Source organism: Artibeus jamaicensis, unplaced genomic scaffold (genome assembly GCF_021234435.1).
Source record: "Artibeus jamaicensis isolate MK-2021 breed Jamaican fruit bat unplaced genomic scaffold, CSHL_Jam_final contig_1128, whole genome shotgun sequence".
Lineage (NCBI taxonomy): Eukaryota > Metazoa > Chordata > Mammalia > Chiroptera > Phyllostomidae > Artibeus > Artibeus jamaicensis.
In genome coordinates, this window is record NW_026521220.1 from 808,693 (window position 1) to 833,164 (window position 24,472).

General features: G+C 61.7%; 1 protein-coding gene across 1 annotated transcript; it reads left to right on the top strand.

Annotated features, from left to right (window-relative positions):
* The first annotated feature begins 194 nt into the window (after nucleotides 1-194).
* Nucleotides 195-23,621, top strand: GGT1 (gamma-glutamyltransferase 1). The gene is made up of 15 exons (XM_037158821.2): nucleotides 195-408; nucleotides 854-950; nucleotides 8,957-9,062; nucleotides 13,982-14,146; nucleotides 14,715-14,845; nucleotides 14,971-15,057; nucleotides 17,680-17,872; nucleotides 18,239-18,396; nucleotides 19,076-19,225; nucleotides 19,617-19,753; nucleotides 22,090-22,277; nucleotides 22,488-22,615; nucleotides 22,708-22,820; nucleotides 22,897-23,010; nucleotides 23,334-23,621. The coding sequence occupies exons 4-15, from the start codon at nucleotides 13,986-13,988 to the stop codon at nucleotides 23,478-23,480; spliced, it is 1,707 nt and encodes a 568-aa protein (XP_037014716.2). The 5' UTR covers nucleotides 195-408; nucleotides 854-950; nucleotides 8,957-9,062; nucleotides 13,982-13,985; the 3' UTR covers nucleotides 23,481-23,621.
* The last annotated feature ends 851 nt before the right edge of the window (nucleotides 23,622-24,472 follow it).

Consider the following 24,472-nt stretch of genomic DNA (forward strand, 5'->3'; position numbering starts at 1 on the left):
ACCGGAAAAGCCCTACAATGACAACTATCTACTGCCCCTCCCTGCTTGGTTGGGGACAGGCTGGGCAGTTAGGGTGGAGCCGGCCCCCTCTGACCCGGGCCTCTGACCTCAGACCTGGGAGATAAACTGGATGAGGAATGCTGGTTAATGGTTAAGCCCAGCTCTGCTCGGGGCAGGCAATCGGCACCTGCTCCGGCCTTCGGGTTTTCCTGCCTGAGAAGAGCTGGGTGGGCAGTGTGAGAAGAGAGAGCCCTGGCTCCTCCAGGACCAGGCTTGAAGTAGGGACCTGCCCATCTCAAGCAGTGTTCCCAGCTCTGGGCCTCTCACATTCCTTGGGTAGAAAGCATTTGGGGCACTAGGCTCCATCCCCCAACTGCCACAGCAAGAAGGTCATGTCCAGCCTGGGAGGTTAGTGTGTGTGGATACAGGTGCAGAAAGGGTGCTGGGGAGGTGAGGGGAGAATGTCCAAGGGCACATGGTAAGATGAGGGCAGAGCCAGGCTTCTTCCATTAGATGGAGCACTGCCTGCCCCAGGCTGTGTTTGGGGACTGGGCGTTGGGCTGTGCAGTCCCCTGGGGCTGGTCCCCCGGGGCTGAGCCCCTGAGACAGGCAGTGTCCTCACCCCCTGAGCACTCACTGAACCTCCACCCCTAGCGTGGCCTGCTGGGGCACCCCCATTGGACATGTTCCCGGGGCCTCTCTATCCTGGGCTCTCCCCTGTCCTGGCAACTTCTGGCTGGACTCAGGGGCCTCCACTCCCGCGTCCAGGACCAGCGCTGTCCTGGGGCCACCTTGGCACCACAGGTTTCCTCTCTGGCAAACCTGCATAACTTCCCGGACTGCCTTCCCTCAGAGCTGTCTCTAAACTGACGTGGTGGTGACAGAGACTCAAGCAGCGGCCCCAGAGCCCCAGGGGCCTCTCGGACGCCCCGTCCAGAGCTGGCGGCTTGGTAAGACACCCCCTCCCTCCCCCACACACTCGGGCCGAGCCAGCGCTGGGATGACTCCCAAATCCTGATCTTATACTTCCAGAGGTTGAGCCAGGCCAGGATATTGTCACCTCACAAGTGAGGAGGCTGAGGTGGGGCTGTGGGGTGAGGGGAAGGAGGGGCAAGCCTCACGTCATGAAAGGGGCTAACCAGGCAGTGGCATGGGGAGTGCCCCGAAAGTAGAGTCCAGTGGAGCCTAGCCCTCACCCCCAATCCCACCCTCTGCGTCCCCAGCTGGGAGCATCGTGGAGGACATTTTTCCAGGAAAGGAGAGAGGCTGGTCTGGACGGGGTTCTCTCAGCCTTCTACTGGAGGTGCTTAAATTGGCCGGGCTCCTGGGCACTCTTTCTGGACTAACCTGACTGGGGCAGGAGGTCCCAGAGCCAGAGCCGCCACAGGAGTGGAGGTGTCATTCTCCCCGGCTAGTCCTCATGTGTCCCTGTCTAAAGGCTGCGGGCCCCGCCCCCCGGAGTCATCCTGAGTAGCAGAGCTGTGCTTGCGGCGACCCCATGGGGCACAAGGTCGAGAATCTGCCCTCTTGGCCCTCAGGGCTGATGTGGAGGTTCAGGGGCTTATAACAGGCCTCGTGGAGTGGCCCCGGCTGCTGGACAGCCGCTGGGGCAGAGACTGGAAAAGCAGAGCTGAGGGGGAAGTAGCCAGACCCCAACCCTTTTTGGGGCAACCACAAGGTAAGTGGGGGGCCGCCACACCTTTGGCTTCCCAAACCCTTGGCCACCCATGTGGTAGCCCAGAGGGAGTGACGGGAAACCAAGGTCCAGATGACTCAGCAGGTTGGGCGACAGGCTGTGGCTGTGACTAGAACTAGACCTTTGAGCTGCTTCTCTGTCCACTTGGGGGATAGCCTGCGGTTGAGGGTACTTCAGCAAGTAGCCAGATGACACTGAGTCTCTTGGCAGCCCCTGCCGAGAAGAACGCAGGGTGGTCTGGGGCTCACGAGCAGGAGGGACGCTCTGTGGACGCGGCGTCTCCAGGAGCCAGCTCTGCAGGGCCGGGAAGTCGGGCTCCGGCAGGACCCGGGTCTGAACCCCCTGCATCTGCTACCCGTGGGGCGTGCAAACCTGGGCAAGTGGGTGGCGGTGTTAGTTTTCTGTGGCCGTCATAATACATGACCACAAACTGGATCGCTGACGACAATAGAAATTGGTTCTGTCAGTGTCCTGGAGGCTGGAAGTCTGGAATCGAGGCGTTGGCAGGGCCACGCCCTCTCCGAAGGCACCAGGAAAGGATCCCTCTGTCCTTTTTTTGCTGGCAGTTCTTGACTTTCCTCGACTTGCACCTGCATCACCCCTCCTCCAGCATCCTTCCCTCTGAGTCTGTCTTTTTTCACACGGTCTTCTCAGAGACACCAGTCATTGAATTTAGAGCTGCACCCTAATCCCATATGACATCACCTTAAGTAACGGCATCTGCAAAGGCTCTATTTCTAAATGAAGTCATGTTCTGAGCTCCTGGGTGGACACCAATTAGGGCAGACAGTATTCACCCTCTGCCAACCTCAGTTTCCTCATCTGTAAATGGGGGAAATAGATGTCCACCTGGCAAAGGCATGGTAGGGTCAGACAGAACAAGGAACGGGTCTGGCGCACAGCGGTGCCGGGTCGCTGTGCCTGCTCTCTTTGCCAATGACTCTCCCGTGGCTCTGTCCCAAATCCACCAGGCCACCCGAAGCCATCACTCCTCCTTTCAGTGACGATCGCTGGGCACTGTGGGTGCTGCGCAGACTGAGGCAGACACACCAGGTCACACAAACAGCTGCGCACAGAGGCGGGAGCTTCTCCACACAGCAGGAGCCCAGAAAGGCACCTGACCTGGGGGTGGAGGAGGGCTTCTATTGGAGGTGACGCTGAGGCTGGATGTGAAAGAAGAAGGCTGGCGTGAAGTCCCAGCAGGACAGCGCACAGAGGGAGGGGTGGAGTCCCAGCAAGGCCAGGATGTACCCGAACCAAAGCTGGACTTTGAAGGGATTTCAGTGGGGGAGGGACATGTTCAGCTAAGCAGGCTGAGCCCTGGAGCTGCAATAGGGAAACTGGGGGGCTGCAGGAAGGGCTGGGGACCCTGGCAAGGAGTTGCCAGGTGGGAGGGGGTGGGCCAAGGGGAGATAGGGAGAAGCTCAAATATGGCCCCGAGTGGGTGGAGAGGCAGGGGCCACGGGCTGGGAGGAGTGAGGATGTAGGGGCATTCTAGGCTAGACTCTGGCTAAAGTGGCCAGGGCGGGACGGCCTGGGCAGGTTAGCGGCTTAGCTCAGGCTTGGGCATGTCCATCTGAGACATCTGGAATCCCTGGCAACAGGACGTTTGATCAGGACTTAGCTAGAGAGTCACCGAGTCCAGCTTTGCAGAGGTGAAAGAGGCCAAAGAGGTGAGGGAAAAAGGGGGCCTGTGTAAGAAATACCCAAACCTATAAGAATGTTTATGACTGTATTTGAGCCAAACTGATGACAATGGCCAGCAAGCAAGGTCTGGATGGACTTCAGCAGTTTTACCGCTTACTTTGTGCCTCAGAATCAAGGGGGAGACGTAAGGAGTTTACATGAAACTCACCAGGGTGGGTTCAGGAGGCGGGAGAAAGGCAAGCAGGGGTGGGGGTGTGTGGGGTGGGGGGAAATCTCTGGGGCTGGATAAAAAGTAAAAGGAATATACACATACTCCTTTGTCACAGGTGGGCACGGGATAGCTAACAGTTCGTAACAGCTATGAGGGTCTGTGGTCTCTAGCCCCCGTGGGAGACTGTGCCCTGAGGGTCTGGAAGAAGGAAACAGCCCGGACAGCCCTTTGTGCTACCCTAGAGGCACAAAGACAACGGACAGACTTGGTTAATGTGAAGATGGGCCTTGGTGGAGAAAGATGCCAGACCAGGACATACCCATCCACCGTGACTTGATTCTAGTTAGAAAGTTAATTTCAGACCATTCCGTGTGGTTACTCTGGGCCTTTGAGTTTGTAAGTCCCCCACGCAGACCTGCCCTGAGCTTGTCAGGGTGAGTATGGGGCCGCTTTTTCATCTTCAAGGGCGTGGGGTCGTCCAGGCAGGCTGAGCAGGGTGTGCGTGGGAAACGTGAGGCAGTTTAGTCATCAGTGGAACTGCACATCCACTTGCCCGGCCAGGGTCAGGGGAGGTAGGAGCTGGGGTGAGGTGACAAGTTTGCTTGGGTGTGGGACCCTCGAGGCCATGGCCATGAAGACGAGACTGCTTGGCTCTCAGGGAGTCCAGGCGGTGAGCACGGGTGGGGTCTTGGGTGTGGAAGGGACCCAGACGTCTTCCCCCAAGCCCTGCAGGTCCCAGACACCACAGAAGATGACAGGGTTACTGGATAAACACTACCTGTGCAGGGTCTGTGGGCAGGAAGAGCCGGGCGGCCAGGAGGGGGGCACTTTTGGCCTCTAAGCCCTGAGCTGCTTGTCAGGCAGGGACGCAGGCAGCTGCAGGCTGGGGTGTCAGGGCCTGGGAGGTGGCATTCCCTTCCTGCGAGCTGCCTCAGCGCATCTGCAGGTAGCAAAGCAGCGCCAGGGGTCACACGGCTGGTGTCACACGAGACCTTGGTTCAGCAACCCGGGGACTTGAGTTCTGGCTAGGACAGAATTCAGAGTTGAGACTCTCTAAGAGGAAGTTTGTTTTTAGAAAGTCACAGAGCTAGAAGAAGTGAGCCATAGAAGTGGGTTCAGGAAAAAAGTTACAGAGGTGAAGGAAGGGCTCTCGGGGTTTAGGAGAGAGGACAGGGGAAGAAGGTGGGGAAAGGCCAGGGCCTGGTGCTGGGGCCTCCCGTGCGGGGCCTTTATCTGGAGGCCTCCGGGGAGGATCCCAGTAGAATCTTCATCACCTTCTCAGGTGTGTCCTCTCAGGGTCATGGCCTCTACTCATGGGTGCCTGGGCAGGGCAGCGGGGGGTAGGTGAGTGTTTGTCACTGCAGCTCATCCCGATCTCAGCCATGGCCTCACTTGGCTGGTTTTGCTGCTTTTCTGGGCCTGGAGCAAACACACAGCTGAAGCCTAGATGTTGTCTCTAGGACTTAATGCCGAGGGGAGTGGTGGCGCGAGGGCCTGCCCGCGAGTCCCAGTGGCCACTCTTCAGCTCTTTGTCCCTCCTCGGAGTGGGCCTGCTGCATGACTCGTGACGTGCCAGGGCAGGGAAGGTCAGGGGAGGGTCCAAACTGCATGGCCAGCTGTGTGAAAGGTTGGGGGAGCTGACCCGAATGACCAGCAATATTCTGGGAGGAAGGCCCCTGGGGGCGAGGTCCTTGCTTCCCGAGTTTTGCCCATCGCCAGGCACCCAGGGATTTCCGCCCTGCTGACTTTCTGGATCTGGCTCGTCATCCCCGTTCTGCCCACGTCTCTCAGTCTAACTGCCTTCCACACATGCCCCCAACGGCTGTTTCAATTATCCCTGCTCTCCAGCCCAAAAACTGAGGCAGAAAGAAGAGACACTGGGCCATCGGTGGCTAGGGGTGAGTTTGAGCCCAGTCACTTCAGAGCCCATGCCCTTGGTCATGCTGTTGTCCTTCCTCTGCGTTTGGAATTTGGACTGAGTCCATCAAGTGCCAGACTGGCCCTGCTGCTGGCCGTTCCCAGGTATTAACAAGCTGGTATCTCTGGCCAAGCTCCAGCCTCTATCCTCACATCAAAGGTGGGTGCCGGAAATGGCTCCAGGGGGTGGTGGCCAGGCTCTGCGGGTACGGGGACTCTGACCGTACCTACGGTTGGCCAGAGCTCACCTCCCGGCCACCACTGGGCAACCCCACCCTAAGCTGGAGTCTTCCTTCCATCCTTTCGTGTGGTCTGCAGGACTCTCACAAGCAGTGGCCGAGTAGCCACAGGGTGGCCCCTACCTCTCTGTCCTGTGACCTCAGCCAGTGGCGGGCAGGCCCTCTGAAGCAGGCCGATTCGCAACAACTGCAGAAAGCATTGGAAGGAGGCAAATTGGGGCCTGATACTGGGAAGAACTTGCCAACCAACCAACCGGCCTCACTGTCTTTAGAGGCAGTGTGTTCCCGGTCGGGGCAGGTGTGAGAGGTGGACGGAAGTGCTGGAGGTGGGAGGTCGGAGACTAAACCTTTGAGGTTCTGTGATCCTAAAGTTAAGATGCTGCGATGCTTGGATTTGCAGCCACTTTTGTTCAGCCAGTCCTCCAAATGTCTCCTTGGTGCAGGTACCAGGAGACACAAAACGTGCTGGGCAATATCAGGTATCCTGGCTTCTGGAAAGTTCTGAAACCCTGTCCCAGCGGTTCTGGGGGCTGAAGCAGGCCCTGCGTGCATCTCGATCAGAGCTGCCCATCTGGCCCGCTCCCTGTCAGGCTCCTGACCGCATTTGGGGAGATCGTGTCTCTACCGGCTGGGGTCCACCCGGGGCATGAAGTTCACCGGGCACTTCCTGGAACTCGGGCACGGCCGTTCCCAGGGCCCGGCTGGCAGCAGGGCACGGCAGGACAGAGGCTGCAGGCTCGGGGCCTTCTCCCTGTCATGGGTCACTGCCCTGCTTTGAGCAAATCCCTCGTCCTCTCGGGCTGCAGTTTCCTGGTGCTGGGAGTGCCCTTCTTCCTCCCCTAGTTCCTTGTGTGCCTGGGCACAGAGGGGCGGCAGATCCAAGCCTGCAGAACAGGGATGGCCTTGGAGGCCGCTGTGGGCCCATTTCTCAGAGCAGGGAGTGGGCCAAGTGCCCACCTGAGCCTCCTGTCCAGCCAAGGCCCCTGAGGCATTCTAAGTGGCTGGTGCCAGCCCCCCAGGGGTGATTAGAAGGTGAAAGGCACCTGGATAGTGGGGTGGCACCCCTCATATGGCCTGGACAGCTGCCCCTGGCTGGAGGCCAGTTTGGCTCAGGAAAGATCTTCAAAGAACAAGAACACGGAGAGCCCCGCTCTGCTAGCGGCTAGTCCCCAGCCAACGCCCCCATCAACACTCCCTCCTTTCCTGAGCCCCTGCCCTCTGCAGGGCCGCAGAGGAGCTGGTGGTCACCCGCCAGGGTCTTAATGAGTGAGCTGGGGTTAATGGGTTACCCAGCCCCGTGACACATTCACTAGCCTCCCTGGGCTCCAGACGCCTCCAAGGTCTGTGCTCAGCCACCTCCCTTTCTAGCCTTGACACCTCCGGGCTCGGGAAGGGCCCGAGGAAGTCAGGAGCCTCCCTCACACTCTCACCGCTCCCGGAGGCACGCCGGCACCTGGCCTCCAGCCTCCAGTCACTCTCTCCATCTGCTGTCCCGGCCTGGACTCTCCAACCCACGAGCTCTGCCTCTTCCTTAGGGCCCTGGGGTCTCCCTCCTTCTTGGCTGACCATACTATTCCATCTGCAGTCTGGCTGGGGGCTCCTTGAGAGAAGAGTCTGGATGGGCCAGTATTAGATGAATGAAGGAATAGATGAAGAATGAATGAATTTAAGGCAGGGCTGTGCTAATGGTGGCCATTCTGGCCAGCAGCAGGCCACGCATGGACCTCAGAGGCACAGGCAGCCTTAGGCCAGCCAGCCCTGTGGGGGCACCCGCCCTGTGTCAGCTGGTGGGCGGCAGCAGGTGTGGGGATGAATGGTAGCCCATCTGTCCCCCACTGCCTCATGGCCACCATCAGTCTGCCTTTATGACCCCAGAAAGCTGGAGGATAAGGAAAGGCTCTCCCAGGTCATGTGACTCTCTTCAGTCCAAGTGACCATGGTCCTTGGAGTGACAGCTTCTAGACACTCCACCTGCAGCCCCAAGGGTCAGGGAGAGGGTGCTCTTAGAGGTGCCACCCCTCCCCCAAAGCTGTGGAGAGAATCTCAGGCTCCTCAGCCTTTTACTCCCAGTGCCCCCTGGTGTGGGCCGCCTGGCCGTGCCCCAGTGTCGTATGACCCCTCTCTGGACGTCCTGTGTTGGGGAGGAGCTCACCTCCTCCCAAGAAACCCTCGGTCTGACCTGCCTCTGCTGGAAACCCAGACTCACTCAGCCCAAAGTTCAGGTCTGTCATTCAGGGTTTGGGACTCCACTGTGCTCAGAGAGGCCAGCAGCTGTGCTGGGTCACACAGCCACAGGGACAGGACCAGGAGCGAGCCTTCTTCCCACCTGGACAGGTTCCTGTACCTTTAAAGCCTTCCCCCACCCCAGGCCAGCACGGGGAGGAGGGGAGGAGCTGGGTCACAGCTGGGCCCTGGGACTCAGTCCTGTGCCGGAGTACAGCGGAGGACCAGCCCTGGAGCCAGGTGAGCTGCGATGGAATGGGCTCTGGCTGTACCCTAGCGCTGTGCTACCCCAAAGCATAGCTCACCCTCTCTGAGCTGCTGGACACTGACAGTGAGGGGAGCTTGGGCCTGGGGCCTCCCGAGAGCACCCGGAGGCCTGGGTTCCAGCCCCAGCTCTGCCACGTGCTGGCCGTGCCATGGAGCAGCTCCTCTTCTGCTCCCAACCTCAGTTTAAGCTTGTGCGTGATGGGAGCCGCTGCCCTTCCGGGGGACAGGGGCAGGGCTTCCGCGAACGCATGGGCAGAGGGGTCCACGGTGGGCAGAGCCCTCGGCTGTTTGTCTGACAGGGTCTGGGCTGGGAGCCTGTTGCTTGTCTGGTGAGCGGGTTTGAGACTGCCTATCCGAGCTTTCCGGCCCGCTCCGCCACAGGTGTGGGTGGAGGAGGGCTGGGTGGGGCCACCTGACTGCTCCAAAGCCTTTGAAGAGGCTTTGAAGAAACCACAGCGCCCAGGAAGTCGGCTTCTCAGAGTTAAGAGGGAGGAGGGCATCATGGAGAAACTGAGGCCCAGAAGGATCTGGGAGCCCGGAGTGAGGCAGTCGCTGTGGGGAGGGGGTCCGGTGACGTGTTCTTGGGCTGTGCTCGCCCCTCTGGGGCTGTGGTTTGTGGGAGTGGAGCCGGGTGGGTTGTGCCAGGGTCACCGCTTTTGGCCATCTCACATACAGGTAGGTAGTGATTCTGGCAGGTGGTGATTACCGATTCCTGGGGAAGATCCCTTCATCTGATTCTCAGCCTTACCCCACCAGGGTGGGCAGCAGGCGAAAGCGACCCCAACTCTGACAAGCTTCCCTCCCTGGGCTGTGGACAGAGCCAAGCAAGCCACTGAGGGCCGGGTCCTCTCTCATACCTGAGGTAGGTGACTCCCTGCTGCGGGCTGGCTGCGGTAGGGCAAGCAGGGTGGGTCCCGGGTCCAGGTCTGGGCTCTGGGGGCCATCTGACCTGGGGCGGGTTATGTCTACCCAAGCCTCTGTTTCCTGCTCACGAGTGGGTTTGGGGCTGTGGCCTAATTCCAACCCTGTGGCTCTGGGGTTGTGAAGACATAGCCATTAGTCTGGGTTGGAGTATTAACAGAGAAACTCCAAGCTGGCTGCTCCGTCTTCCTCTTCCTCATGCTCCTGTCTGCTGTGTCCTGGAAACTCGCTTGGCTCAGCCTAGATTCAGCTTGGGGCAGTGGGTGTAGGAGGCTGCTAGCGGCAGAGTTAGTTTCTTTGGGGGAGTGAGACTTGCACACTCCTGGGGATGGGGAGCTCACCACTTTTTGTGCCTAGGACGGGAGGCACAGGGTCTGGAGGAGACCTGCCGCCCGGCCCCTGAGGCCTCACCAGGGATCACACGGTTTCCCCAGACCCATTGCCCCCAGACCCCCACTCTGTACGTAGGGGAGGCTGACCGGGACAGCATATGACGTACTCAGCATGTGAGAAAGGACCTTCTGTGTTCCGTTACGCTTCTGTTAACATGGCTTGTGATGAGCCGCCTTCCCTCTCACCCCCACCCCCACCCCTCGCACCTGCAGCTGCTGCTGGGCACAGATGACTGTGCCTCGTGGCCGGCAGCTCTATGTGCCCAGGGTTTCCCTGTTGGGGTTACCTGTGGGGGCTGGGCCATCCTCTGCCCATGCAGATGTTCTTCTTCTCTTCCTGCTGCTTCTGCTACTGCTGTGTCTCCTGCCGCCCCAGGCAGGGAGAAAATTGCTGAGCCAGCTCAGGGCAGGGGCAGAACCCCGTGGTCTCCACTGCAGACCCGCCCCAGCTGACTGCCCTGCAATGCAGCCACTCGTAGGGAGGGCCAAATCCCCTATGTTCCTGGCTGGTGTCCAGCCCTTGGGGATAGGTCCTGGGCCTTTTCCCAGTGACTCTGGTCTGCGTCGGGGTGATGGCCAGGCAAACCGCTTGGCTTCAGCATCTCTGGCCTGCTCAAGGGCGTCAGGTGACAGAACAAGGTCTGTTTTGGCTGCACGGTCCAGGGCAAGCAGCACTATCTGCTCAGCCGCATTCTCTCCTGCCTGTCGGGTGGCGCAGCCTTGCAGGGTGGCTGTGGATTCGTTGCGAGAGACGGGGCTCTGGGGGCTGCCAAGCAGCTTAGACACAAGTGGCCAGGGAGCTGGGTGGGAGCCATGACTCAGGACTTGGCAGACGCTTGACCTTGCCCTTAGCAGATAAGAGCCTGGGGGAGTGGGGAGTGGTGTCCAAGGTCCTCCGGGCCGGGCCAGAGCCGATGCTGACCTCCTCGGTGGGCTGGTCGGGGACACTCAGCAGCTGGGGGGCAGGTGCGGGGTGGCCAGGCCTGCACTGCCGGGCCCTCCCCGGGGAGCCGCCTTTCCGGGCCGTTCGGGTGCTTCCCCGACCCCGAGGCAGCAGTGCTGCTGGTCAGGCGGTGGGACCGGTTCTGGCCCGAGGCCCCAGGCTGTGCTTTCGAGAGGAACCCTTGGCACCGGGCCAAGGGTTGTGGGTTGTGGCGAGGCCTCTCCAGCCTGGTGCAGGTGGCTCTCCTGCTGCGCTGCCTCGGGGACCGTCTCTGGGGTGCCCGGCACAGGGATGGGGCTCCCCAGCAGGGGAGCCAGCCTGGGGCTCTGGGTCGAAGGGTCTGAGTCCCGGAGAGGGAACCCCTGCCTCTGTCACCACACCTGTCCTTCCCCGTCAGGTGACACCCTCACCTGCCGCCACTGTCATGGGGACTCCAAGAGGCACGCTCTCATGTCACAGCACCTTCCAGGTCCTTGTGAACTTTAGTCACCCGGTGAGCGGCCAAGTCACTGTGCCTCCTTGCTGGCTATACGTCCGACTGCCCCACCCTACTCAAATGCTTCAGCCACCCACGGGGGTGCAGGGCGCTCCCTGGTTGGCCTCTAGCCCCTTCGGGGACTAGGTGAGCATGCGAGTTCCTCCAGTCCCTACCCTCCCCCACCCCGCTCTGCTCCTCCTTGGAGAAGCCCATCCCCAGATCTCAGTCCCAGCTCCAAGGCCCCCCTGAACTACTCTGCAGGGGCTGGGGGCGTGGCTTCGACTCCTGAGGTCCCTCAGGCCTCCCAGCCCAGCCGCCTCCCCTGGGAGTGGGAAGGCAGCCTCAATGTGGCTGAGACTTTCCCAGGCAGATAAATCTGCCTCTTTCTCCCCTGCTGTGCCCCAACCCAGAGCTGTCTGCGGAGGGACAGGAGCTTTTCTGGGCCCCAGATTCCCCTGGGCCTCAGGTAAGCCTGCCAGGGTTGTGAGGAGCTGGGCTGGGGTTTGAGGCTATAGGTGCTGTGCCCGATCCACTGTCTGGCCTTGGTTTCCCCTCCTGATACTGACATGTGGGAACCGGGCCTTTGGGCTTGGACATTGTTTATGGAGTCTTCGAGAAAAACATGGGGCGGGGGAGTGGGGAGGGGAAGCCTGGGTCTCCCAGCAGGGTGTCTTCCTAGAGGCAGGATTTGTCTGCCTGTCGGAGGCTGAGCCAGCCTCCCTGCCGCCTGCCCGGGGAGGAGGGGATGCAGGGCAGCGCTGCTCACACCCTCCCCACACACCCTGGAGGTCTAAGCCTCTCTGGGTACCCCTGCCCCTTGGGAAGCCCACTTGGGCTCTTGGGTGGGTGGATGGACAGGGGAGGCTGGAGTGTGGACTTTGGAAGTCATGGCTTGCTCAGTGCAGGGGCCTGAGGAGAGAGAGAAAGGCCCTGAGGGGCCTCGGAGCCAATGGCTCCAATCCCTGGAGAAGGGACACCAAGCCCCCAAAGTCCCCAGCATGGCCTGTGCCAGTGGAGGGTCCCTGTCCCACCCAGTCCTGCCCCACTACACGGGATGGGAAAGCCCTGTGTCCCCAACAGATGCTGCCGGTCAGCCCCCGAGGCCCCCAGACCTGCCAGCACAGCTGTCTCTGCCAGGAGGCCCCCGACCAGGACCCAGGGTGTGTCCTGAGGGCTGCCAGGTCCCTCAGAGGCTAAGGGCAGAGCGCAAGGACTGTGTCTGGGGACACCCGCGAGGGGCAGGGCCTGCTTGGCACTTTAGAGCCCAATGCCAGCTTTTAGGAGGACCGAAGAACAGGAGATGCTGGCAGGGGTGGGGGGTGCGCTGTGGTATCCAGCCAGAAACCATGGTGCCCAGATTCTGTCAAGGTGGAGCCGAGGGCCTGGCTGGAATCCCACTGGGGATGTGGGGCGGCGAGCAGCCTGCTGTGTGGCTGCCCTCTGAGCCGGGGGAGGAGAAAGCCCTTCCACACTGGTGTCTGGACGCCCCCCACATGGGGTCGGGGCTCCATTTCTAAACTATCTCAGGGTCACCACCTCTGGGCCTGGCGTTCAGACCCTCGGAATAAGGGCAGGGTGAGCCGGACGGGTGCCAGCTCACTGACAGGTACCCGCCCTTTGGAGGGAACTGCTTCTGGGGGCAGGAGAACCGGTACCTCTGACACCTTCCCCCTCCTTCCCTGGTGGGGTCATGCCCCCCACCTGCTGCCACTATCAGGGGGACCTCAAAAGTAACTGCTGTCACTCTCAGCTCAGCCTGGAGGGAAGTCAACGGGGCAAAATTGAGGAAGAGGCTGAGCGTCTTCTCGGTTGCCCTCTAAACCTCCAGGTCCCCCTCCCCGCACACCCCCACCAGCGTAGCCCAGCGTGGCCAGCACTGACCTAACTTCTCACACTTTCCAACCCACTTAATTGTCACAACACCTCAAGCAGAGTGCCTCTGTCATTTTCACGGGACAGTTTGTTGGTGACTTGCCCAAGGTCCCACAGCAGCAAGAGGCAAGTCCAGGCTCAGAGGGAGCAGGTGGGCCCCAGGATCCATTCCGCTCCCACCCCCTGCCCTGGCTGGTCACTACCTGGTCACATGACACACCCACCACCCCACAGGCCTCGTACAGGAGTGCCCCCGCCGCTCCCTGCTTCACTCTGTGCAAACCCCTGGCAGCCTTGCCCAGCAGAAGGAATGCTGGGAGAATTCATGCCAACGTGTGAGCAGCTCACAGCCTCCTCTTTGACTTCAGAGCTCATCTGGAGGCAGAGAAGCCTCGCAGAGCTCCCTGGGAAGGGCTGGGCCGGCTTCCGGTTTACCCTCACCTACACGGTTGGGACATCTCTCTGGAGCAGAGTCGGTGGTGCAGCCTCCTGCAGTGGGGGAGAGAGAGAGAGACTTCCCTCATTCCCCGGTCATTCCACCAGCTGTTTTAGCCAAACTCGCCCGCTTTTGCGGCCACCTCCACAGGCGAGGCTCAGGGCTTCCATCCGTTGAGGAGGGTAGGCCTGCGCTCTGTGGCGGCCGACCTGACGATCTCAGCAGACTTCAGGTGTCCCCTTCAGGGGCACGACGGAAGCTGAACCCCATATTCTGCGGAAGGCCACTCTGGGGGACCCATGGACAGTGCTGGGCTCTGAGATGAGGTGTGGACATAGGAAAAAGCAGGCCAGAGTTGTCCCTCCTAGAACAACCTACTGGCAGTAGAGGGCTGGGCCCCTGGAAAGGAGCAGACAAGGCACCACGGAAGCAGGTTCGTGTAAAATCTTGGCGCTCCCAGGAATGGTTCCCACCGGAGAGGCGGTTCTCACCAGGCCGGGGCCCTGCAGAGAGGCAGGGAAGGTACGGGCGGGCAGAGCTGGGGCCAGGAGCTCCTGGAGCTCCTGGCAGAGCGACCTGCCCCACACGTGTTCTGGGCGGTAGGCAGGGAGGAAACGCAGGGACACTTCTGAGCCTTGACTTTGGGCTGCGCACTGCGGGGGTGGGGGTCAGGATGTGCCCAAGGCCAGGCCAGCGTGGCTCCCTGACCCTGCTCCCCGCCCCCTCTGTGCGCCCACAGAACCATGAAGAAGCGTTTCGTGGCGGTGGCCTTGGCAGCTATCGTCCTGGTGCTCGTCATCGTCGGCCTCTCCCTCTGGCTGTCCGACACCTCCAGTCCGTCCAGCCACGTGTACCCCAGGGCGGCCGTGGCCACAGACGCCAGACTCTGCTCGGAGATTGGGAGGTGAGTGGGGCAGGAGGTGGGGACAGCCCGAGAGGACAGCCACTGGAAGTGGGCCTGAGCAAGACCCTTGCCCCTCTGAGACTCAGGTTCCCCACCTGTAAATGGGCCGCCTGGGCAAGGGGCAGTCTCTCTGCACCTTCATGGCAGCCTCTGGTCAGGGAAGAAGGGGGCGCTGACCCCAAGAGCAGGACAGAGGCCTCCCGTGCTCAGCTGGGCCTTTTCTCTGCGCTGAGGGTGTTCATTTCTCCAGCTAAACTCTGCTACATGATACCATTTTCAACTCCCGTCTCATGGTATACGTGAAGATCGGTTTCCACTGAAAGACTTAAACAGAAAAAATGTAATTAATGATGAAATGTTACTAACGTAACAATTTTTAATCATAAAAATTATGTACATTTGTTTGCTTAATAAGGAGGGAAATACAAGCCCACCAGTTTTAGAATTACATTTAAAAAAAAAAGCTCCTGCGGACTTCTTTTCAGTCCCTGTGGGTGGGACACGGGGCGGACGGCTGGCGGGGGCTGGGGTCCACAGGCTCTCAGCCTCACCGGCGTGCCGTGGGCAGGGACGCGCTGCAGGAGGGCGGCTCAGCCGTGGACGCTGCCATTGCGGCCCTGCTGTGCGTGGGGCTCGTGAATGCGCACAGCATGGGCATCGGGGGCGGCCTGTTCCTCACCATCTACAACAGCACCACGCGTGAGTGCCCGCGGGAGCAGGCGGGGGCAGGGGGGCCAGGGTGTCTGCCTCCTCTTGGACTAGGGCTGGGGGGGCACGGTCAGGTGTCCCCTGGGTCCTGACGGCCCACCTGCTTCTCCTTCCAGGCAAAGCTGAGGTCATCAACGCACGGGAGGTGGCCCCTGAACTGGCCTCCTCGGACATGTTCAATAGCTCGGAGCAGTCACAGCAAGGTAAGGGGCGGGGCAGGGGATGAGCGTGAAGGTTTAACACGTCCCTGTGGGTCCAGGGACAGCTCTGGCAGCCACCAACGCCCAGCCCCGTGACATCCTCCAAACTGAAGGGTCGGGACCACCCCCGTGGAGAGTGAAAGGGCAGAGCTTCTGCTATTTCTGCTCAGGCCTCTCCAGGGCCTCCTTGCACCAGTACAGGGAGGATAATTACCGTTGCAGCAGCTTGCCATCCCAGGGGGCCCTGGGGCCAGCACTCCGCTCAGCCCTTCCCCCTGACGAGGCCCCGGACCCTCCCTGTGTGCTTGGCCAGGGGAACGCCATGTTTGCTCCCATTTTATGGGTGGGGACACTGAGTCCCAGGGAGGTGGTACAAACCAGCTGAGGTCACACAGCTCCATGCTGGTGAAGTAGGCTGTCTAAACCCTGCGTTTTTCACCGATATCCAAGTTGTTCATTTATTCATTTGTGAGGTTGATTATGGGGGGGGAGTTTCTTTTTTCTACTCTGGACATGAGCAAAGAGCAGACCCTTCTCCTGCCTCCCCACACCCTTGCCTCATAACTTCCCAAGCAGCTGAGGGAAAGACAGTAGCCACCAGGGGGCGCTGCTCGGGGGCCACGCCTACACACACACAACCAGGTGGGTGGCAGGAAAAGAGGTCGGAGAGGGGGAGGGGCAGGGCACGGGGGCCATAGTTGGTCTGAGCCCCACTGCAGGCCACGGACAGCCCCTTTAGAGTCCTCAGCTACGTGCAGAATCTTTGAATTTGTATCCACCGAGAAACTCCAAATGTGTAGAAGAGAAATGAGAGTGTGAGACTGCTGGAGTCTCAGGGACCTACTGGCATCATGGGGTTGCTGGGAAGTCACTGACTAGCTGGGACTCACTGGGTGTCCCTAAAGTGTCAGGGGCTTGGCATCCGACACAAAGGCAACAGCTGACGTCTCGGCCTGGTCAAGCCGACCTCGCAGGTGCAGAACGGAGGCTGAGCAGGGAGGGTGTGCCCAGGCTGCCGGGAAAGCAGGGGCGGGAAGGGCCGGAGGGTGTGGGGTTCACCCAGGGCGGCCTGGTCAGGGAGGCGGCATCTGAGCGAAGACCCGACACTGGGGTGTGGTGGGGGAAGCTGCGTGGGTGCCGGCGGGGGTGTGGCAGGGAGGACGAGGACCCAGGGTCTGACAGAGCAGCCCAAGCTGCATCAGACCTTGTGGGTCATTGTGGCGACCGTGTCTCTTGTTCGAGGAGGCAGTGGTGTCCCTGGGTGTTTGAGCGTGGGGTGGTTGTGGTGGATCTGGCCTGTGTCTGATGGGAACCCTTGGGCTCCGTGGAAGGGACAGAAAGCAAGCCACCTGCCCAGTGGGTGATCCGTCAGGGGGTCATGGGGATCCAGTCAGGGAGCGAGGGGGGTGGCAGTTGGTGGCTGACGCTGAACACACGTGGGGGGTGGAGCCTATGGTTTGTGACTGTCAAGGTGACAATCAGAATTTGGGGGTTGGGCGTGTGTTAAGTTTGAGATGCCTTTTTCTAATGGGCTGGTGCACCCCAGACCCGGCCCTCAGGGGGCAGGCCCGGGAGTAAATCCGGGAGCTGTCGGCATGCAAGTGGAACCGGAAGCCCTGACCTGGGGCAGGTCACCAGGAGAGTGAGTGTAGACAGAGGACGGGGGAGATGTGGGGAGAGCCAGGCGTGTGTGATACGGAGGTGACACAGGAGGGGCGAACGATGGGCCAGGTGAGGCAAGGCTGGGTGGGGCCCTGCTCCAGCGGTGTGGGGGTCACTGTGACCTTGGCAAGCAGGGTGCTGTGGGGTGCTGACTGGCCCGAGGTGATGGCAGCATTTCAGGTGGGAGGAATTTCGTGCTGGGTGTCAGACCTGAGGTATACAGATGTTATAACAACCCAGCCCTTGGAGCCGAGCCTGGGTGTAGCTCAAAGGAACCCGTAACCTCGGGGGGAGCAGGAAGGGGACCTGGAGTGGGGGCTGTGGCTGCACCTTCCTGTCAGTGTCGGTTCAGGGCCAGGCGGGCAGTGGGGCCTGGGGGTCTGTTTCCCGTGCAGTCGTGGGTTCCTTGCAAGTCGGAGCTGGAAGACGAACACTCCCCATGGTCAGATGGGGACACTGAGGCCCAGAGAGGGGGCGGGGCAGGGACTCGGGGTCAGGCCCCAGTTGGGACAGCAGACGAGGGGCCCTTGCTTTGGGACTGGCTGGGTTTGCACTGGGGGCTTTGGCAGCAGGTCCTGGTGGACACTTGAGTCTTGTGAGACGAGAGGCCTTGAGGACTGGGAGGCTCAGGCCGAGAGGTGGCCTGGGTCCAGCTCCCCACAGTCTTGCTGTGCCACCGTGAGACAGGCACAGGGTTTCAGACACGGTGGCACCTGCAGGAATAGACACCTAGGCCCAGGGCAGCAACACCCAGCACACGCTCCCACTTTGCGCTCCCACATACCCTGTCGGACACCCCTGGCTGGTCTGCAGCCCTGCCTGCCGAATCCAGATATGACCTCGAAAACCCATTTGCTTCCTGAGACAAACTGGCTCCTTCTGGGGACTGTGCCTGGGACGATGCCTGAGAGGCCCTGGTGTCCCTTTACTGGAACCACTGCCTGCGTCCCTCTCACTTTGCAGGGGGGCTGTCGGTGGCGGTTCCCGGTGAGATCCGTGGCTACGAGCTGGCGCACCAGCGCCACGGGCGGCTGCCCTGGGCTCGCCTCTTCCAGCCCAGCATCCAGCTGGCCCGGCAAGGCTTCCCTGTGGGGAAGAGCTTGGCAGCAGCCCTGGAGAAAAACCGGGATATCATTGAGCAGCAGCCCGCCCTGTGGTACGTCCACCAGGCTGGCCTGCCCTGGGGCTCGGGTGGGGTAGGCATGTCCCCAGGTCCCTGCAAGCCGTGAGTGGCTAGCTGATGGAGCACTTCCAGGAACCTGTGCTGATGGAGGGACAGGCTCCTGGAGACTTGAAACCCTTCCCACCATGTGAGGGGACACATTCCGAGCCTGGTGCTTGGGGTTCTGGCCTGAACAGCCTGGGCTGGATGCTGGAGGATGAACCCCAAGTGACAGGGCCACCCGCCCATGGACGGGAGCTGACTGTCCTTTGTTCTTGTTCCCTGTGCTGGGTGGCCGTGGGGATGGTCTGGCTAAGCCCACCACACCTGTCTGCCTCACGGGAGCCCCCTCTGCCCCAGCGAGGTGTTCTGCCAGGACGGGCAGGTGCTGAAAGAGGGGGACCGAGTGACCATGCCACGACTGGCTGACACGTACGAGACTCTGGCCTCCCAGGGCGCCCAGGCTTTCTACAATGGGAGCCTCACAGCCCAGATTGTCAAGGACATCCAGGCGGCCGGTGAGTGGATGACCTCTGGGATCGGGGTGGGGAACTTTGTAGAGGGAACCCTGAGCTGGGGCCCAGAAGTCTGGGGTCCTCAGACCCTCGGGTCCTGCCTGGGTTGGGCACTGGGCCTTCAGGGAGCACCTAGCAGGGGAGAGTCACAGAGGTGTTTGCAGTCAGCGACGGCCACGGGCCCACAGGTCCTGGTCAGGTCAGATCTCAGGAGAGAAAGCCCTCCCACCCTGGGCTTTCTGAGTGTGTGTTGGGGGGGCGGTGGTGAATGCAGGCATAGGTATGAGCCAGGGCTGAGGAAGCACTAAGTGCAGATCTGAGAGGTCTTCCTGGAAGAGGCAATGCCTGAGCTATAGATGAGATTGCACTTTATAGGCAGGGAGGGTGTTTCTGGGGGAGGGAACAGGCTAAAGCCTAGAGAGGAGGGCCAACCTGAAGGCCAGCAGGACAAGCAGGTCCAGGACAGCTGGTGTGGGCCTGGCCATGGGGCGGCGGCACCATCTGGGAGGACTAAGGACCTGGAGGGTGGGCCAGTGTGGAGGTGGAGGAGCAGCAGCCCTGCAGGGTGGACAGAGCTCCCTCCAGTGGTACGACCCCATCCTCAAATGGCAGCCCTGACCCCCAATAGTGCAGCCCGATCCCTATGTCGACTCCCCTCCATGGAGCTGCTGTTTGGTTGCAGGGGGCATTGTGACGGCCAGGGACCTGAACAACTACCGCGCTGAGCTGATCGAGGACCCACTGAGCATCAGCCTCGGGGAGTCCCAGCTCTACGTGCCCAGCGCCCCACTCAGTGGGCCTGTGCTGGTCCTCATCCTCAACATCCTCAAGGGTGAGCTGTCCACCACAGACCTGCAGGGGGCAGTGCCGAGTGAGCAGGCGCTGAGGGGACACTCAGGACTGGGAGAGTGTCAGGGGAGAGCGACGTGGGGAGCAGAGTCCCGGGAGTGGGGCTCAAGGGCAGCGGGGTCTGGTTCACCCCAGGCACCCAGTGCCAGACGATCATCTGTGGCGGAGCAGACCGGGCAGCCCTCTGGCTGGATGTATGGGCCCAGGCCCAGGTGTCCCTCATCTTGAAGCAAACACTGCTGCTGCTGGTCATTAAACACTCTGCTTCTGGAGGTGGGCCAGGTGGTTCGGGCAGGTGTGAGTCCACTCCGGGCGCCTGGCTCTCGCGGCTGAGCTGGGATGTCCCCAACAGTCGCCGGGCTCTGCCTTCCCAGGGTACAACTTCTCGCAGGCGAGCGTGGAGACGCCCGAGGCGAAGGGCCTGACCTACCACCGCATCGTGGAGGCCTTCCGGTTCGCTTACGCCAAGAGGACCCTGCTCGGGGACCCCAAGTTCGTCAATGTGACTGAGGTAAGGGGCAGGGCCTGGCCGTCGGTGGGCAGGGGCCAGCTGCAGGGGTGTCAGGAGGGTGCCCCTGGCGTTCTCTGCGGATTAACGAAGCCCCACGCCTGCTCTGCTGATTTGCCTTCACCGACTCCGGCGGTGGGGCCGGTCTGTGATGGGACGGACTGGTGACGCCGAGTCCGAGCCCCTGTCCCCGGAGCTCACAGTGCGACAGACTTGACAATGAGCGGTCAGTGCCCCTCCCTCCCCCACACTCCCACTTCCAGGCCTTCCGCCTGCTGTGTCCCCAGCCTGGAAGGCTCCGGACAAGTCAGTGCTGAGGTGAGGCCTGCACGGGGCTGGCGCAGCCCTCCGGGGATGAGAAGGACCGTGACAGGGAGAGGACGAGTGTCCCAGGCGGGCAGAGGCCTTGGCCACCTGCAAACCTGCCACGTCCAGGAGCTAACGCTTCCCAGACCCCCACCAGGCCCGGCACGCCCAGCCCACTCACCCCCAGCTGCCCCAGCCCCAGACTCGGCCTCACTGTGGCCCCGTGGCAGCCCTCCTGTCCTGCTTGGATCCCCCGGTTCTGGAGAAGGACCCCGCACACTGACCTGTGCTGCCCAGGATGGGCCTCAGCTGCCCAGCAACCCCTCTGGCCTCCCAGGCCTTCTCTGACCACTTTGTGCCCCCATCGCTCACCACGGCCTGTGACATGGCTCTCGTATCCCAAGGCGAAAGAAGCCAGTGTATGGCCACCCGCTCTGACCTCCCCCTGTGTCAGGTGGGCCTTCTGCTCACCCACCCGCCGACGCAGCCGCGCCCTCCCAGAGAGGCGGCTCTGCCTCTGGTGCCCCTGTTCTGCCCTTTCCGATCCTTGGTCCTTCACTACTGAGGCCTGTGTCACTCCAGCCCCCCCCCAATACCCCCCTGCTCCCCGCGGAGCAGACTGCAGGCTCCATCCCTCCTGGAGCCCTCTCCTGCCGGCCCCTGCCTTTGGTGGCCCTGTGGAGACCCAGTTTCAGAGGGTGTCTCCTGAGCGAGGACCACTGCCACGCACATCAGGCCGGCCGCCTCCTGAGACGCCTGTGTTGGGGTTTTGCTGAGGGTCCCAGTGAGTTTAGGCCCAGGGCCCACGGGGCTCACCCTGGCAGTTCTGTCTCTCGGCCTCCTGGCCCCCTGGGCTTCCTGCAGGTTTTATAAGCCCGGGGCAGTTTTCTGGTAGAGGGTCCCTCCTCCTGCGTTCGATTCTGTTTCCCTGAGTTGATTCAGGCTGTACACTTTCCTCCTGGATTAGTCAGTTAATCTGGGGGGCTTGCTGGACCCCTCTGGAGGCATTTCCTCTGCTGGGCCCCCAAGGGCTGTCCTTGCTGCCTCCTCCCTCCTCTCCGCCCTCCTCCTCTGTTTGCCCTTCCTCTCCGTCTGCCCACCCAGGCTCATGGCTTCAAGCCTCTGTCTCCACGTTGATCCCTCCGCGGATCTTGCCCATGATCCTGACACGGAGGTTCACCACCCACTCAAGACAGGCTCCTTGGTGTCCAGTGGGCACCTGTCCACAATCGAGCTCCCTCTATCCCCCAACCTGTCCCTCCCACTGTGTTCATGTCCCCCATAAGAGCCATTCTGGACTGAAGACGTTGGGGCCATTTTCAGTTCCTCCTCTCTCACCTGGGTGAGCCGCCTCATCTCTCCCCAACTGACGTCACAGCCTCTCTGTTGGGTTCCACTCTTTGACCCCATATGGCCTTCAGAGGGATCCTGGAAGCACAGCCACGGCATGCTCACCCCTCTGTCCCAATCCTGGGTGGTGGAGAGCAAAACCCAAAGTCTTTAGGAGGCTTGTGCAGACCTGAGATCAGCCTCTGCCTGCATCTCCAGCCGCCAGTCGTCTTTACCCAGCTCACCATCTGCCTGCCTCAGGGCCTTTGCACTTGCCACCCAGGCCTCATTCAGTGCTCCTTCCAGATGTCACCTCCTCTGAGAAGCCCTCCCTGACCACTCCACCCCCACCCCACCCTTTCCTGGCTTGTTCTTCCCAGCAGGTCCCTGCCTTCCTGGCCGTGAGGGTGGGGACCTGTTAGTGTGTTCCCTGCTGACCCCCCAGTGCCAAGCACGCAGTGCAAGCTCCATGAATAAGTGCATGTGGCTAGAGGGGAGGCACGGGGGACAGACAGACAGACATTCAGAGTTGCTGGATGGCAACAGGGCTGAGGCTGGTGAGGAGCGGACGGGCCTCAGGAGGTCAAGGGTGCAGGAGGCTCGGGCTCAGAGCCATGGCCGGGGCCTTCCTGAGAGCTGCCTGCACAAGTCGGTGCCCCTTCCCACCCCTCCACCTCCTCAGGACAGCTCTGGGGTCTCGGCAGGTGGTCCGAAACATGAGCTCCGAGTTCTTCGCTGCCCGACTCCAGGACCGGATCTCCGACGACACCACTCACCCAACCTCCTACTACGAGCCTGAGTTCTACACGCCAGACGACGGGGGCACCGCCCACCTGTCTGTGGTTGCCGAGGATGGCAGCGCCGTGTCGGCCACCAGCACCATCAACCTCTAGTAGGGGCTGCCAGGTGGCCTGGGTGGGCCCGGGCTGCCCTCCTGTCCCAGAGGCGGGGCTCCATCCATCCCTTTCATGGCGGGAAGCTGAGCTTCCACCTTGGTAGAACACTTGCCCCAGACCCCAGGGGGCACAAGGCGGGGCTTCAGTGGGTGGGCGGGGCCCCAGCCGCGGGCTGGGCACAGCCGTCTGACTCAGCCCGCCTGCAGCTTGGGTTCCAAGGTGCTCTCGCAGGTCAGCGGGATCCTGTTCAACGACGAGATGGACGACTTCAGTTCCCCCAACATCATCAACCAGTTTGGGGTGCCCCCCTCACCAGCCAACTTCATTAAGCCAGGTGCCGGGTGGGCGCGTTGGGTGGGGATGGGGCTGGTGTCCCAGGAGGGCAGCTGACCAGCCTGTCTGTCCCCTACTGCCCACTGCCCTCAGGGAAGCAGCCGCTCTCGTCCATGTGTCCAGCAATTATCGTGGACCCGGATGGCCGGGTCCGTATGGTGGTGGGTGCCTCTGGGGGCACCCAGATCACCACAGCAACAGCACTGGTAGGTGCCCCCCCCATGCCCTCAGCCCCGCCCTCGGGCCGCACTGACCCCGAGTCCCACTGACCGTCCCGCGTAGGCCATCATCAACAGCCTGTGGTTCGGCTACGACGTGAAGCGGGTGGTCGAGGAGCCCCGGCTGCACAACCAGCTTCTGCCCAACACCACAACGGTGGAGAAGCACATCGACCAGGTGGGGTGGGAGGTGGAGAAACTGAGCCACGGTGGGGGGGGTGGGCACCGGGCGTCCTGAGACCGAGTTCTGGACCTCCTGTCTGGTCACGGAGGGGGTGGCAGCTGGCGCCCCCTGCCAGGAGCAGATGTCCTCACACCCGCCGCCCAGGCCGTTTCAAGCCCCCGTGCCCTGAGGCCCAGGCCTTGGGCTCCACCCGAGACCCAACAGGCCCAGCTGCCCTGACTCGCTCTTCCTGGGCATTATCTGGGTCTGTGAAGCCCCTGACCACACGGGTGTGGTGTCTCAGGTCCCCTGAAGCCTCCCTCCCGTGCTCCCCACAGGCAGTGACCACAGCCTTGGAGACCCGGCACCACTACACCCAGGTCACGTCCACCTACATCGCTGTGGTGCAGGCCATCGTCCGCACGGCTGACGGCTGGGCCGCCGCCTCGGACTCCAGGAAAGGCGGGGTGCCTGCCGGCTACTGAGCTGCAAGATGCTTACAAAGGACTGAGACTTTGGGGGTTGGGCTTCTCCCAAGAGAGACAAAGCAGTGCAATAAATGGGGGCCACAGCACTAGGTGCTGGCTGGCTCCCGGTTTTCTGGGCCTCAGAATTCTGTATAAAATGGAGCTGCCTGGTGGGGAGGATGGTGAGCCCCTCAGGTGGGAGGGGGCACAGAGCAGGCCCATGCCACACCCTGTCCTTCCTCACCCTGAGCCCCAGCCCCCAGGGACCAGGCCTTCCAGTCCCTGTGCTGGGCAGCGGTGCTTCCAGTTTGGGCCACCAGGAGGCACCATAGCCATGGCTTTCCTGTGAGCAGAAGCTTCCCACCCATCCTAGGAAGCTGGGTGCCTCCTCGGCCTGGCGGGTGACCAGATCACCCTACTGAGGACACAAGGAGATGAAGCTGAGGTCTGGGGAGTGGGATTGGGCAAAAGACTGGAGCAGAGCATGCTGGTCAGAGCCAGGCCCCGGGGGTGCTTTCCGAGCACAAATCCAGAATGAAACCCAAGCTGCAATCAGCTCCGGGAGGCCCAGTTCTCAGGAAAAGAGAACTGGAAGAGGTCCCAAGATCCCTGAGGGTCAGGGCTTGAACCAGTGGGTGGCTGGGGAACACAGCGCAGGGGGCCAGGGGGTGAACACGACACCCTGTCTCCCACACCCTGGGCCAGCCCCTCATCTGCCCTCAGGGTCTGCTAACTCATCTCGGCACCTACGGTGAGGTGCTGGGAAGGGCTGGCAGAGGCGGGCAGGGGAGAGGGCACCCCAGCCCCACAGATCCCGCACGCTGGTGAGCATGAGGGGGCTTCTGGGGGCAGGGGGGCAGGGGGCAGCGCGGGCATCGGGCTCTCCTTGCAGAGGTGGGAACATCCGGTGCTTCAAAGCGTCCACAGGGCAGCGGGCTTTGTGCCTGCAGTCTGAGCCCTGTCTCTGGGATCCCCCGGGGGGGCTGGAGGCTGGGCTGGGGGAACGTGCC